The sequence below is a fragment of the Hippocampus comes genome, unplaced genomic scaffold (assembly GCF_001891065.2).
Source record: "Hippocampus comes isolate QL1 unplaced genomic scaffold, H_comes_QL1_v1.1 scaffold174, whole genome shotgun sequence".
NCBI lineage: Eukaryota > Metazoa > Chordata > Actinopteri > Syngnathiformes > Syngnathidae > Hippocampus > Hippocampus comes.
The window spans coordinates 8,970,867-8,987,162 of record NW_017805983.1 but is presented as its reverse complement, the minus strand read 5'-3'; the positions used below and the strand labels follow the sequence as shown (position 1 = coordinate 8,987,162).

General features: G+C 41.1%; 1 protein-coding gene across 5 annotated transcripts in view; it reads left to right on the top strand.

Annotated features, from left to right (window-relative positions):
• plch2a (phospholipase C, eta 2a) overlaps positions 1-16,296 on the top strand; it is a 127,007-nt gene that overhangs the window by 59,163 nt on the left and 51,548 nt on the right. The window contains exon 1 of one of the 5 annotated variants that reach the window (XM_019891119.1): positions 3,938-4,371. The exons of the other annotated variants lie outside the window; for them this stretch is intronic. Coding sequence (XP_019746678.1) covers positions 4,329-4,371 — 43 coding nt within the window. The 5' untranslated portion in view covers positions 3,938-4,328. Of the gene's footprint in view, positions 1-3,937; positions 4,372-16,296 lie in introns of those variants that run through there. 5 annotated transcript variants of the gene reach the window in all.

Sequence of the window (16,296 nt, the reverse complement as noted above, 5' to 3'; positions counted from 1 at the left end):
GTGTCATATACTGTACTTGCCTACACTAATCCTAAGAAAGTGGGATGATGTTTCAACTAATTCCAGAAGGGATTCTCTGAGACGGCTTTTTTAAGTCTCTCAAGTCAGCTAATTTTGGCGCTATGACACATATGTATAAGCAGCATAACAAATGGATGGATTACAAATCGTAGGATGTTGTGTTTGCGTGCCCACTAAACTGTACCACACAGTGCCGACTGTATCTTTGTTGCGCTTGTATGCCTTCCTGATGCAATCACTTAGCTTTACAGTATTTCATCAGTCAGATGGTGTGACCCTAATTTCAGACTGTATGTGGTATCATTACACATTTTCCCTTCCTATTAACCTCAGGATACCCAGAACTTACAAGCACACACAAAATACACACACATTTAATTAGAAAGCTGGCCAACTTCAATATATTCCTCCGCTTCGTCTTATATGTAAGCGGCAGTTTGGAGAAGACTTCAAGAATTCTTTGAAAGAAAGTCTTGTGTGAGTGTGTGTGTGTTCTTGTTTTTTTTTGTTTTTAGTCAGCAGCAGTTCTTGTTGGAGCGATGCAGTCATTTAAGAACTTTTTGCAATGTTTATATATTTATTTTTTTCAGCAGCCTTTGTGCTAAATCTAATTAGAGGTTCTAGTGTGAGTGTTACATTTCTGCATCTCATGTTTACGTGGGATGTTATTGTTCTCCTCACCAAAGCATGTGAGTCAGTCAGTCAATATGCTGCTTGCTTTCCCTGGCAGAATCTTTTTAAAAAGTCTTTTTCAAAAGAATGGGAAAAACATTTCTGATTTCTGAGACTTTTTTTCGAGTTGCAATTGGTGGCATCAATTTTTCGCTCGTCAGTGCCAACAGTATAAAAAAATTTTTCTTTGAAAACATTTTGTTTTCTGGTGTCTAACGCATGTCAGTGGCATGGTAAATGAGTGGTTGCCATCCATATCTGCCTCACAGTTTTTGTGTTTGGGTTCCAATTGGAATCCAGTTTCCTGAGTGTGTGTGTGTGTGTGTGTGTGTGTGTGTGTGTGTGTGTGTGTGTGTCTCTCTTTCTCTCTCTCTCTCTCATTCTTCAAATGGACTGTGAATGGGGGCTGTTTTATATATATATATATATATATACATACATACATACATACATGAAAACAGAAAACAGTTTTAAAATAGGCCATTCATTGAAGGTGCACCTTATACTCCGAAGTGCCTTATCATGCGGAAAATATAGTAATCTCCTTTTTTCATAGAAATTAAAAAAAAAAAAATCATCTGAGTGAGGAAGATAAATCCAGTGCATGTTGTAAACCGTTGTAGAGAGAAGGTTGCAGGACTGCCTCGTGGCGTAGTAGCCACTTCTCAGGGTACTGAGTCCAAACCAAACCTTTCTGTTTGTAGAAGGCAATTGTCGGACAGGCACAGCATTTCGAAAAGTTTTGGTTGGGTTGTCTTTGAGGATTAAAGCAAAACACAATGCTGATAGTAGACAACAGTTTGCTACCATCAAGCTGTCTGTGCAACTAATTCGTGCAACTTGTCTTTTGTTTTTGCCCCCTAAATTCACTCATTTTGTTCAGTACTGCCTCCCTTGATCTAACTTGTACTTTCTGCCATGGTCTTATTCTGAATTGTCTACTCATTGGCTTGTTTGTGAGTGGGAGGTTCATGCTTTGCTCTCTGGTCTCCATTATGTGTTTAGAAGAGAGCCACCAGATAAGGGATCATCTCCACTGACCACTGCACACAGCCGCTCGTGTCACTCTTCATCTGAGCTAACCTCTTGCTGTGTCACAAATGTCATGAGGCCCCATGTGTGTGAAACGGGTCCTGCTGGTATTGTGACTCAGTGGACATGTAATGTTCCCAGAGCTCATTCAAGCAGCAGGAGGTTTTGCACGCCAACATACAGAGAAGACACCGTCATCTAAATGAAGTGTGACTTTTGGTGCGAGTGCAGGTTTTGCTGCATTTCCTGAGGTGCTGGAGCATTTGAAAATCTGTGTTTCTGCCTCATGAAACATACATGAGGTGAGACAATTCGCAAGGTGTATTATTCATGCATTAGTTCAAAGTTGCTGAATATATTGTAAATAGTGTTTGCTGTGTTCGCTGGTGATATAGCAGGACTTTAAATAGCTTTCTCCCAACCTGCCAACTCTACAAAGATAATTGACTGACTTCATAAATGAGCTTGCAATGCTCAGTTGCTCCGCATTTAAGAACGGAACCATGGGTCAGAGATTTAATAATGATAATCGTTTCAGGTTAAAGGCATCAGTGACCACTAATGGATGAATTAGTTCACTGATGCATTAATATGGCTCACTTTTCATCAATGTTCCTGGAATATGGAATGATTATTGTGATATGACTATGTGAGTTTATTCAGGCATATTTTGTGGAATTCTGCAAGCATGATTACACAAGCTCAATACGCGAGAGTCAAACACAATTTCACCACTGATCTCACCTTAGTTATAATTGCCATCCTGGGACTGGTTATGAATGTGAAACTATACATTTAAAAATTTTGAGTCAAATAAAATAACGGTATCCAGACACATGCATTGTTTCAAGTCTTTCACGGGACACGAAAAATTATGAGGCAGGCCCGATATGTCAGTTTGACACCTGTGTTACCGTGAGCACTTGGGACTCAACGCTCAGAAAAGGCAAAAGATGGTGTTCCTGTGGTGGGTGCTCAACGAGTAAGTACAGGCCATTCGACAGGAACAGGAGTTTGAAACTTGTTTGCGGGGGTTCCTCTTCTTTGCCAGTTCAGAATTTATAGAGGTAGCCAAGGTGCAGAGAGCATCCGGTTTCATCTCTGCTCTTTGCCAATATGCTGAAGTTCTGATGGCCTCATCAACCCGAAGCATTACAAGGACAGTTCATGTGAAGAGAAACAGCACCTGCAAATCAGAAATCCTTATTCTCAGTCAGAAGAGAAAACTCGGGTTGAAGATTTCGTGTATGTCAGGGTCTTGTTCACCGTTCCACACAAACCTCAGAAATATTTCGAAAATACACAATTTTTGTATATGTGTTTGAGCTGTTCGTATACACAACCATTTGAAGTCCTTGGAAGCAGACTTTTTGGGAAAGACGCCAGGCAAGGATAGTGATTATCCAAACTCAGTGTTGATGGGGACAGTTTTGTTATTATCGCAAGAGAATGAACAACAGAAGATGGAATCATGATCTCCTCATATATACCAATACCACTGCTGAATTTATTCATTTTGGCATGTGTAAATGTTCATCCTGGTCTCCCACAATACTGAGAAACGGAGGAGTGAGCAGAATGCGTGACAAAGGAGGCTGCCGCTGTTACTTTTTTTAGGCTTCTGATTTGCTAAAAGTGCCTCAGCCTCCAATGTGTTTTCATCTGGACAGACGTATCTTGAAAATCGTTTCATTTAGACTGCGTTCGGGAAACGATAGTCTTATGTGTCACCTTCACCCTGCTTGAAACTCTGTAGCATATACATTTAATTCTTCAAGCTCCGGCATGACGAGCTTCCTCACAGAAGCAGAGTCCATCACCATGCCAGTCCTTCCTGCTGCCCCCCCGCGCCCAACACTCAACTGCCGGGACAAGCCCATCCATGCTTGGCTGCTCCTATCTCTCAGCATCTCTCCGTGCTGAATAAAACATGTATGCCACACACTGCTGCTCTTCCCTACTTGCAAATCACGGCCACCTTGGCTCCTTTGCGCCTCTCGCATCCCTCTCCTCCCTTTTATCTCAGCAGATGCATTTCGGTCCATTTCCTCTCCCCGCCTTGCTCCTGCTCCTCCTCCTTTGCCTCTATTCCTTGCTCACCCCCCACACCCCCTCCCTTGTCCATCTAATAGCGCTCGCTCTCCCAGGTGATCGCCGTTGAACCGAGCGCTTCCCCTTCACTACAAGAGCTGTGAGTGGTTGACTGTGCTCAGCGCGCGCCTCAAGCTCTCCAGGCAAACCCTCCCCACATACATGCACACACACGCTGTCCATGGACTCAGTACTGTAGAGGAAGAAGAAGTGTGAGACCACACTATTATTGTCTTTGCTGCGAAATTAGCTCATAGAGAAAGGGAGGATGGGCTTGCATCAAGAGAACATGCAAGAAGAGGAGAAAGACTGTGGGAGAGCGGTAGCGTAGACAGATGTGAGAACAAGTCAATTTTCCCCAAAACATCTCCAATCACACCCTGGATAATGACACCCATGGGGCGAGATAGTACAAGTGACAGCAGCCCTCCACATGGTAGCTAGGGTGAAGCCAGCTCTACCAGCCTTTTTACGCATCACATGGAGCTCTGGCTTACTGGGGGAACGCAACAATGGACGGTTCCAGCAACATTCGCAGCCTGAGCCGTGAGCAAGGTAAGACAAGCAAGCAGCCCACCGTTGGCACTTTTCCTGCATGTGGCTTTCAAGAAGTAGGCCAGCTCAAGACTCTCAGCTTCTTGCGTTATTCCACCATGTGACTGGGGAGTGACAGGAAAGTCGCGTCGACTTATGACTTTAGCCTGTCCCTTTGTTTTCACTTGTGATTTTGGCTTATGCCGTGTTGGCTGCTAAATCGAATCAAGGCAACACTCTCAATGGTGATCATATCCTGTTGGGATTTCTAACAGGTTTCTCGCACCTCTTTGACACTTTGTGGCTCTTTTGTTGCCAATTTGTTTTCATTTGTTGACCCAAGTTGATACTGAGATGAGGCCAAGCCCAGCAGCATTTTAGTGGCCACTTGAGTGGAGAGCGAGTGCTGACACACTACTCATAAAAGCCTCTTTCCAGAGTCCCATTTTGCCGCTCAACTGTTTCAGGAGAGGACCTTCAAACACATCCAGCAGGAAAAAAAAAGCGAGTAAAAATCAAGTGATCCATCTTTGACGACTCCATCAGGTTTTAGCACAGCTGCCACCCCCTCCACCTCCTCCACCTCCTCCCTCCGTGCTTTCCAGCATTCCCACAAGCCCCAGTAACCATAGAGCAAGTCATTAGCGCTGGATCATCGTGGCTCTCAGGAGCAGAGCAGCTACCGACAGCGAGAGTGGAGCTTCATAATCACTCTTTCACAAATCTATACAATGGGGGTCGAATGCCTCCAACTCCTGTTCCTCTGAGGTGTGCAGGCTTGCAGCCGTGTCACTCATCCCTCCCAGCCTACCTCCTATTGGCACTGAGGTGTTTCCTAGTCATACAAAGTAAAATTATGCAGTTACAGTAGAACTACAGCACAATGAATTTTTGTCTCCAGAAAGCATTCTAATATGGATGAAACCGAGAAGCAGATTTTTAGCAGTATTATTTATGATTTTGCACAGTAAATAAAAGCTAGATCTTATCTTGCATTTTTGTTGGCGTGACACTGTGTAATGTGATTCCAATTCAACTTCCAGTATGTTTCTATTTTTAAAAATGTTCTAACTCACATCAATATGTTTCGTCTGTGCCTCTCGGCGCCCAGCCAGCTTAAGCTCTTTTTTCCAAAAGGCAAGGAACCAAATTTGGTAATTTATGTCAAAATATTATTTTATGTCAACCAATCAGTTCCCTCCAGCCACTAGTCTCATGTCCAGGTGTTCGTCTGTCTCTTCAACCTGCTTGTATTTAGTTCCCAGGTTTTTTTTTTTTTTTTTTTTTTTTTTTTTTCAATTTCTTTTTTTCAATTGCTTTCCAGCATTCCCACAAGCCCCAGTAACCATAGAGCAAGTCATTAGCGCTGGATCATCGTGGCTCTCAGGAGCAGAGCAGCTACCGACAGCGAGAGTGGAGCTTCATAATCACTCTTTCACAAATCTATACAATGGGGGTCGAATGCCTCCAACTCCTGTTCCTCTGAGGTGTGCAGGCTTGCAGCCGTGTCACTCATCCCTCCCAGCCTACCTCCTATTGGCACTGAGGTGTTTCCTAGTCATACAAAGTAAAATTATGCAGTTACAGTAGAACTACAGCACAATGAATTTTTGTCCCCAGAAAGCATTCTAATATGGATGAAACCGAGAAGCAGATTTTTAGCAGTATTATTTATGATTTTGCACAGTAAATAAAAGCTAGATCTTATCTTGCATTTTTGTTGGCGTGACACTGTGTAATGTGATTCCAATTCAACTTCCAGTATGTTTCTATTTTTAAAAATGTTCTAACTCACATCAATATGTTTCGTCTGTGCCTCTCGGCGCCCAGCCAGCTTAAGCTCTTTTTTCCAAAAGGCAAGGAACCAAATTTGGTAATTTATGTCAAAATATTATTTTATGTCAACCAATCAGTTCCCTCCAGCCACTAGTCTCATGTCCAGGTGTTCGTCTGTCTCTTCAACCTGCTTGTATTTAGTTCCCAGGTTTTTTTTTTTTTTTTTTTTGTCTCTGTCAATTCACTTGTTTCAATTGCTGCTGCTCTGGTGAGTTTTTGTTTCTTTGATTCGTTTTGACATTGTTTCGTCTTTTGACGGCCTCACAGTGCAGAGGTGCAGGGTTCGAACACTTTAAATTGTCCCTGGGTGTGAGTGTGAGCGTGGATGGTTGTTCGTCTATGCGTGCCCTGCGTGAAGCTATCCAAAAAGTATGTTGTTTACTAATTCTTGTTAGCTTCTGGGCATACTTTTTTTTCGACAGTATCACATGACCGTGACAAGTGGTTTAACGTGTACAGAGGCAGAGGCAAACGCGCCCGATTTTTCAAATAAAACTTCTATCAAACTACGATGAGCAATAATATATTTTTGGTTCTTTCTCTGTAGGCGGTGTGTGCCCCATGGACCAATTTTGCTGCTTTAGGATATGTGATTAAAAGGATGCATTTTGGGATTTGTCTCCTCTCTGGTGTCCTCCGTGCGCAGGGCCCTGATCGAGAGTAATTTATTTTTCCGAGATGCTGTTTGCTCTAAACATGGATCGATGATGAAAAGACACCATTGATGACACATCCGTGAAATGATCAAATTGATGTGCCTTTCTGCAGCTGCCTCAAAAAGAAGCCATTCATGTAATTTATTCATCAGTGACTATCATCAATATGATCATTGACACAATGAAAGTGTGGATCCCTCCTCCAGAGCTCGTCCGCCATGCCTGTTGTAACAGGCCAGAATTTAACAGCTTGGATAACACTTGCGGTTGCGTTCTTGATATGAAATGAATATTTCAGGCTCGCAGGGGTTCCTGTAGAACTGCTCCCAGCTGTGATACTGTGTTGTTGTAGACCAATTTGTCACAGTTCAGAGGAAAGACATGCACACAAAAGCAACTCGGAGGCACGAATAGAGCGGAACATTGAATTTTCAAGCAACCAGGTAGAAAACCAAGGTGGCACAGACTGAAGTCTGACAAGCAACAGAGGCAGTCCTGTAGAGGACATGACTTCACAGTATGTGTTGCTGACAGATAACACGTGATTTTGGTGGAAGTTGTGTGACGGAGTCATGAATTCTTATAAGGTTTGGACCCAGACGATGTTATCAGCTTGTTCAAGACAAATCAATCATGGGTTTGTTCCGAAATATATTGTGTTTGAAGATATCTGCTGAAAATGTGCAAAGACAGAACAATGTAATACTCATTGTAAAAATATACGGCAGATCCAAAAGTATGCATAGGGCTTCACTTTTTCCACATTTTGTTATTTCTACAGACTCCTTCTGAAATAGGATAAACCCTTTCATGATAATGCAAAAAAATTACAACAATTATTGCAAATGTATTGAAAAAATAAAAACCTGCAATCACATGCACGTAAATTACCTTTGTCATAAAGCTCAAGTGCATCATGTTTCCACTAATAATACCTGAGAGGTTCTTACAGCTTAATTTGAGTTCACCTGTGGTGAATTCAGTTGAGTCGACATGATTTGGAAAGGCACACCAGTCTATTTAATGTCTCACAGGTGACAGTGTACGATGCACAAACCAAGCATGAAGTTTAAGATACTTTTGCTGGAGTATTCGAGGACATCCCTTAGAAATGAAGACAAAGGTGAAGCATCCTGATTCTTAAAAAAAAAAAAAAACAAAAAAAAAAACCATAATAGGGGAACGATATGTAACTCAGAGTGTCAAATATACTAGTAAAGCAATAAATCGCCCTGTGCCATTCCACAAGAGAATGCTGGGTGTGTTAAACTCACGCATCTGATTTTATGAGAAATCCCTCCACGGGTCATTGAACAACTCACCTGTAGAAATATTGATCACATATAGGGTCCGTCTGTGAAATTTGCTATTTCCCTTACGTATTCCAAGCATAACCCTGAGCAGACTTAATGATGACATACAGTACTACGATGCGAATTGCAACAGGGGCACAGTGATGAAGACAATGGTGAAGATATTAATCACTCTTTTATATGGATAGACAAAGTGGGATATTGCTGCCGTTAAATGAAAGGTTTCATAGCCTTCCTCAGTCATAGGTTGTGTCCCCTGGTGTGAGTGTGCCTTCGCTTTAATAAGGTGGACAAGGTATAAAGCTATTTGATGATCATGATAATGACTGAATGCACATCACACGGATTTTGCCAAGGCGTGATCCGCTGCCGCTTTTAGAGAGAACTGCTGCAGTGGTGTCTGTAAGCGCGGAACATTTATGAACATTGAATTGTACAAAATGCATAGCATGAAATCCACCCATGTAAGTTTAAGTGTATGTGAACAATAAAGTGTCACCAAGGAGGTTCCACAAAGACATGGTGAAGTTGGAATATGAGATACTGCGGAGAGTCTTTTGTTTTCTTAGAGAGGGGGAGTATTGTTTTTGTCTTTCCATTTTTCTTTCCTTTCACTACTTTTTGTCCTTAATCTGCGTTAAACCCTGAAATTGCTTTCAAAATAATCTTTTAAAACTGTCTTCTGACGATAACATCTTTTTGAAATACCAGTGGGATAAGAAATTAGCAAAATTATGTTGACTGTGAATGATTTCCCACAGGGCATCAATATGTTCAAGTTTTTTCATTCTTTTTGTAGGCTATTGTATGATGTGGAGGTGTAGAGTGTGGAGCTAATGGTGGATGAATCGGTCAATAACTGACCCCCGCTTTTAATAGATGCTGGCAAAGGCTTGTGCCTGCAGCTGGTGAAGTCTCACCTGTTATGTAACCACAAGTCAAAGGTAACAACATTAAAAAAAAAACTCCCGTTTTTGATAAGTGCCGGTGCGTATGGTCATGCAAGAGTCTTGAATGTGATACTGCTTGCTTCACATGACTGATTTACTTCTGTCATTCTTTTTACTAGATACATCCCTTGTTGAGGCTGTACCATATTTGACATAAATATCAGAGGATGGCCTCAAAAAGCAAAACGCATGCACAGTTGATTGATTAAACACTTATAATCCAATGCACCATATATATATATAAAATTTTTTTTTTTTTTTTGGGAAGTAGAAGATGTGCTATCTACAAGCGATAGTCACAATGTTAAGCGATAGTCACAATACTGTCCTTTGCTGTAACAAAAATGTATCCAACATGTGGCATTTTTATCACATGATTAAAAGAATCTATTTTTAGGACTATCCACCCATTAATTGATGTCATTTGATTAGATTGATGATGGCACTATCTTTCAACCTCATACTGAAATGACTGACACTGACATTCTAGATCCCACATTGAAATGTTGGAATGCAATATTACCTTTCTGTGGTCTGGCCTAATTTTTTTCTTCAGAGGGAGTTTTCATGCAACATACCAGGCACATTCGCTGCATTGTGTATTCATTTGGATTGTGACATTGCATTTAAGCATCCTTGGCAGTCACCTTTTTCTATGCTGCTTGTCCTGATTTGGGTAACGGGAGAGGCAGGGTATAACCTGGTCTTTGCCCTGGACTGGCCCTTTATCCCAAAAACATTTACACTCACATTGACACTAGTGGACCATTTAGCCTTGAATTATCATTCACACATGCATGTTTTTGGAATGCGGGAGGAAGCTGGAGCACCTTGAGAATACTTACCAACCTTGAACGCAGAACCTCTGAACTGTGAGGCAGATGCGCGAAGTGCTGGACCGCCAAGATATGAATCTTATTTCTTATTGTTGAGAAAATGAGAACACAATGTATGCTGATTTTGAAATCAAGTTCGCCTCACTCTACCTAAATTTGACAGACTAATGGATTTCTTTGCATTCTGCATCTGGTCAGTCTCAACGGTTTGTTGTTGTTGTCCTTGAGGCCTGCCTTATGTGGTTAAGGTATAAAAAGAGAAATAATATACTTACCGGTACCCAAATGCTCTGTTGTTTAGTTCATGTCTTTAGCATTGATCCTCTTCAGAATGTTGAGCTTTGAAGAGGCAACCTGTATTCCTAAGAATACAACAATGGTGAAAGCACGTTCAGTCACAAACTGCAAAATGAGGCCACCCTGACCCTCTGTTGAGATCCAATACAACGTATTGTTGTCTTCTCTTCAGGACAATCATGCTTTATGGTGAGTGCAGTTAAAGAAAATTCAATTTCGAGGTGTTGTAGTGGTGAACACGTCAGTTAAGCAGTTCTGAGATTTGGTTTCTGAATCCCAGCTCCGGTTCCTTTGCGGAGTTTGCTTGTTCTCCGTGTGCTTGGACATGTTTTCTGCCAAGTATGATATTGAAACTCATAGAGTGTTCACTAAATACTTCTCTTTTATGTAATTTGAATGTATTTATCCCTGCGCTTTCTGTGGTCTTCAACTTGTCTTCTACTTTCTTCATCTTGTTCTTTTTGTATTTGTGTGAACATCTTAATTACTTTGATTTTACTTTGATTCCCCCCCCCCAAAAAAGCAAAACTTTAAAAAAAAGAGAATTCGTTTCAAGAAAAAGGTTAACCACAAGAGTCGCAACTATCTAGTTGTACTGTACTGCAAAAAATTACTGTTTAAAATTGGAAATGTTCATATGAGTCAAAAGCTTTCTCTCTCGAAATGCTATAGATCAGGTAGTAAATGTCATGATTTTTTTTTCCTTCAGACACTCCTTGCTTAATAAATAAACTCAATAAAAGAGGCATGTGAGATTTCATTTTGTTGTTCATTTTCATTTTGCACAATTTTTTCTCATGATATTCCAACCTCTTGTCATTGTTACAGCTCTTTTCTCAGAATATTTAACCTTAACTCTCATATTTACAGCTTTGTTTTTTTAAGTTCTTTGGATCATTTAGTGCCCCCAATACCTGTGTCCTCAAAGATGTGATCCTTTTTAAAAATGTGAAATTTGTTTTTACTGTAAATCAGTTGAGCTTTATATGAAGGAGTTCCATGTGAGAATCCAGGTTCTCACGCCTCAACATATATGTTGTGATACCTGGAATCTGTAGCTCCATAAACCTCGACACATTCTGGTGTTTCATTAGCAGCTCTGTGACAGGAATGCATCGGTTGACTATGAGGCATTTTTTGTGACCTCAAGTGCAGCTCTGCGGAATGGAATACTGACAAAACAGCTTTCTGGGGGTAGTCCGGGCAACTTGGCGGTATCATCCACGGTACAAGAAGAGACCCTTCATCTCTGACTGAGTTTTGCTGTTCTCCCGACAAAGGAGAGTTGCACCAAAAGCAAACCACAGGCTCACTTTGGAGTTTTTAAAATGTGAAAATTTGAAGGAGGTCATGATGGCAAAGGACTCTGGATCAGGTAAAGACCCAAATGACTTGTTGAGTGTGTGTGCATTATGCTCTATAGTGGTGGTGCTTTAATATATAACACAGTCTCTTGCTCTCTTGTTGTTTTTCCCCTAAGTTTTCAGGTTCTTTCCAATTGATACTACACAAACAAATATTCAATATCGGTCATGTGTTCAACTTAATGACTACATTGAAATAGTAGCTCTTAACAGAAGTAGCAATCTTTAAACTCATAAAAAGCTTTGAGAAACTTCAAAAGTTCAACCGTTCTTACCAGTGTGTTTTCGCAATATAGGGCCAGGGTGTGCATTCGGATTGCAGACTGTTAGGAGCTCAAGTTGTTGAATAAACTGAAGAGCCTCAAGGACAGACGGGATCATCTATTGTATCCATGTACAATGTAGTTCGTTAGTGCTGGCAATTGTTTGTCGTGATAATCGATGAATCCAAGTTCCTCAATGCTTGCTTGTATATGCACTTCATTTTGTGAGTACTTTGTAGAAATACTTGTGTCAGGTGGTCTTGCTCAATGTGTAATGTTATTCGCCTGATTCTACTTCATGGCTTTCTTTTATTGATAGAACTTGTGGAGCATGAGTCGGATTTTATTGTCATATTCTTTCCTTTTTGGCATGAAAAGTGTGAAAACGACATAAACGCCAAGTCTTGGTCTTTTAACCAGACTCCGCAAAACAACAACAACAACAACAACAAAAATAGAGTCATCAAATGGAATTTGTGAAACCAAGGAATCACATTAGTTAGAAACAATACTGAGGAATGAACAAAAGGTTAATGGGAAACAACTATCAAAAACTAAAAATTAACTCAAAGTGGTGGACTGAGACAGATCCGAAGAAGGTTGCCTAATCCAGAAATAAGTACAGAGAATCTAACTACGCAAGATAGAACCACTCGAGAAACAAAATTATAGAAATACAATGGACAAACAAAAGTTAAATACGAACGGGTTAAAAGAACATCATACGAGGAATGAGAAATACTATGGAACTAATGATCGCAATGACAGAGGTAAGTTACGCAATACAATTGTTTGCCGTCTTCCTTCCATCCGATGGTACGTGATTTACAGTAGCTGTGACACAGCAGACTCCGCCCACCGGCGATCCCCAAGAAGACAGGCAGGCAGAGACATAGGAACATGACAAAAAGATTATGTTAGTCCTATGTTCAAATGCAAAGACTCATGTCTGAGTTCCATGAACACATACTGCATGAGAGCATGTAGGCTGCCGTACGGGAGTTTAAATGTCAAACGAGCAAAGAAATGCCAAATGGTTCTTGAACTCATTTTGATTTTGATTAAAGGAAACATTTTCACTTCCCTCTCATCCTTGAGCAAGACATCACGAGGCCTCTATATGGAAGCTAATGTCAAAACATTCTTTTTGTCATTGGAGATGTGCCTGCAGGGCCCGCAGAACGAAGGAAGCGACATTCGCTTTGCGAAGACTTGTCAAATGATTGATGCGCAGGTCAATAGAATTTGCCACGGCACGCAATTAGTCGTATGTGTGAATGAAAACTATCAGAGCAGAGGGACACTGTTCACACATGGCCGACTGTCCCTGTTCCTCACACGACTCAGTGGCCTTCCACTCCACAGCTTTCTCGTCTTGAGCAACATCCAGTTGACTTTGCAACTTTTGACAAGGTTACTAATGTGCGTGTCAAATAAGAAATGCAAAACATAATTACAGCGACCTTGTATGCATCCTCGACCAATTAAAAGTACATCTAGCACTGGCTTGTCATCCAGTTACCTGCACAAAATGCGTGCACATACCATGCATCCATCTTCGAGGGCTTATCCTGTACAGCAGGGGTCACCAACCAAGTAGCCCTCGAGGCCCACATGATTAGCCCGCAGGCCTGTTCTAAAAATAAATCCCTCGTGATGGGACATTGTGATTTTCTAGTGATGTTGTAAAAGTAAGGATAAACGGAGTAGAATGGATGGATGGATGGTCCCTTATCGTCTGGCGGAGTGGACTTGTCACATCACTGCAATGTGCCAGGCGTCTTCGGCTACTATTTTCCTGTCGTGTATCATCACTACAAACTTCACTCAAAACCAAGATATGTTGATCTTTCTGAATTTACATCTCAATGACGTGTCTAAATATTATGTCTAGGTAGTTGAGAAGTGGGACAACATTGTTTAGAGTAGAACATTCTGTCTTGGCAACATCGACATTTTGACAAATCTTAGCAGCTGTCGACTAAATAAACCACACATCATTAAACATTGATTTGTTTAAGAGGATTGCATCTGTCCCATCATCCATCCATTTTGCATTGCGCTTGTCCTCATTAGGGTCATGGACTAATCGCCAACCAATTGCAGGTATAGACAAAGCACCTTTTACACCTACATGGACTAATTAGAATCTTCGAGCCTTCGAGCAGCCTAAGAAAATGAAGAGTTTTGGTGGCGTGGGAGAAAGCCGGTGTACCTACAGAAAATTCAAATGACCATTGGGAGAACATGCACACTCCTTCCAGGATATGGATGGATGGATGGATGGATGGATGGATGGATGGATGGATGGATGGATGGATGGATGGGTGAGACAGGATGGATGGATGTATACACTCTTTTGGTTTCAAATCTCATGTCATAATATATTATGACCATCAAACAGCAAAACTTCAAATGTGTGTTCTCTTTAAATGCTTTTTCAAAGGAGGATAAAATCACAGCGGTTCCAATTATCATTGCAGCTGTCTTTCAACACGATGATTTATTCAGTGCTTTGGAGAGCAGCTGTAATTGGGCATTATTGAATCCTGCGTTCTCGTTTCATCTCATCTGGATTTGTTTTGAATACAATGATGTGTGAGGGGCTGAAACAGTAGGATATTCGTGTGTGAATGAATTGATATATTTTTAAATCATCCCTTGAAATAAGCATTACATGAGTTTTGAAAGTACATTGCCATCCATCCATTTATTTTTCCTTCTTCATTTTCTCATCTGTCCTTCATTTGTACTATTACAATTTCAGCCCAGATAAGGAGTGATTGCTTGTTGATGACAGCAAGTTGGAAATAAAAAGTGTGACTTCACTTGCACCAACTGAATTCTGTTCTTCATGGTCATACCGGTTGGCGAGAGTTAAATTGGCAAAACGGCTTTTGAAAACCTCTTGGTGAGACGTCTTATATCGGCTTCACAAGCCATTCCATTTGTTAAATGGAGACTTATTACAAACATCATGAGTATGGATTTTCTACAAGGTGGAACAAGTCAGTGAAGAAAAAGAACGAGCAGTTTTAGCTTACAGCAGAGAAGTTTTCTTTCTGCATGTTTACGTGTGGTGAGCAATCGCCAACCCTCTTTAACCCACTGCCACCTACCCCCAAGACGAAGAAGAAGTTTTATATTTTTGATCATTTGGAGCTGAAATGTCAAGCTAACTGTATATTACATAATCAGACGAGACAAATAAAGGCAGATAAACAGCCAGATAAACATTTATATTGGTACACTACTTTATACATCCCAAATCCAGAGAGCACTCAGTCCCATACATAAAGCAGTTGTGATCATAAATGCTGAAGCAGCACCCATTTTGGGTCCGACCAACACTAATTATTGGGTTTCAATGGTTGCTCGCGTATTGGGTTAGAATCATGCAGAAGCATCTTCCCAACAACCCTAATGAGGACAAGTGCTACAGTCAATCAAACAAATGGATAGTTGCTGTTCTGAAAACTGTCGGATGCTGTCTGGTGTGACGAAGCTGAGCTCACACTACTATGTAAACATGAATTCCTTATGAACATCATCTGTCAAAGGCCATTATGCGAATATGCGGATGATTCAGATTCAGATAAGTCCTATAAATGGAGACATACATGCACAATTAAATGTCAAATCTGTGGTTAGCTTTTTCAGATGTGTAGCTAGACACCATTTGTCCTTTGTCTAGTTTTCTATTTTGGTGTTTGAAGAGGTGTGCTCTGAGGCAAAGTACAAACAGAACACCAGATAGTCTTTATGCTGTGTTTTTAGACAAAGCGTCAACAGCAGTTAGAGAGCAGATTTACACAGCAGAACCTTCTGTCCCTACCTCCAATTGGCCACCTAATGTGCGTCTCCAAAAACATCAGACCGTTTTAGGGGATTCTGCAGAAGCTAATCCTCTGCACTGAAACCACCAAACTCACTAACACACACAAGCTGGCATCATTCCCCTGCAGAGATAGCCAGCAGGCCTCTGCCTTCTCTGTGACACTATACCATCTGGCACTGTTACGCATTTTGGTAACTGCACACACGTTTGCGCTCATTCAGTGCCTAGAACAATGGAAACAAGTTGTTCAGCGGCTGTTCAAAAACCCCAGTGGAAATAGTGTTGTTGTCACCAGAGAGGAGGTAAATCTTATCTCCAACCCTTTTTTCATGCATTACAAAGTGATTGATTGTTACATTTATTACATTATAATGATCGTGGTTATACATTAGTCTGCTAGTCTGGTATTTAAAATGATTATAGGACATTACATTGCTGCAGACTGAGCTGGCCTGGCCCTGATATGTCCTGTGTTCATGCAGAGGTTGATGTAATGTCCCGCGCTGTTTTATTTATAGCTGCTAAGAGGGAGTTAGGGAGTTTGTTTCTCTCTCGCTCTCTCTCTTTCTCTCTCTCTCTCTCATGTGTTGTGT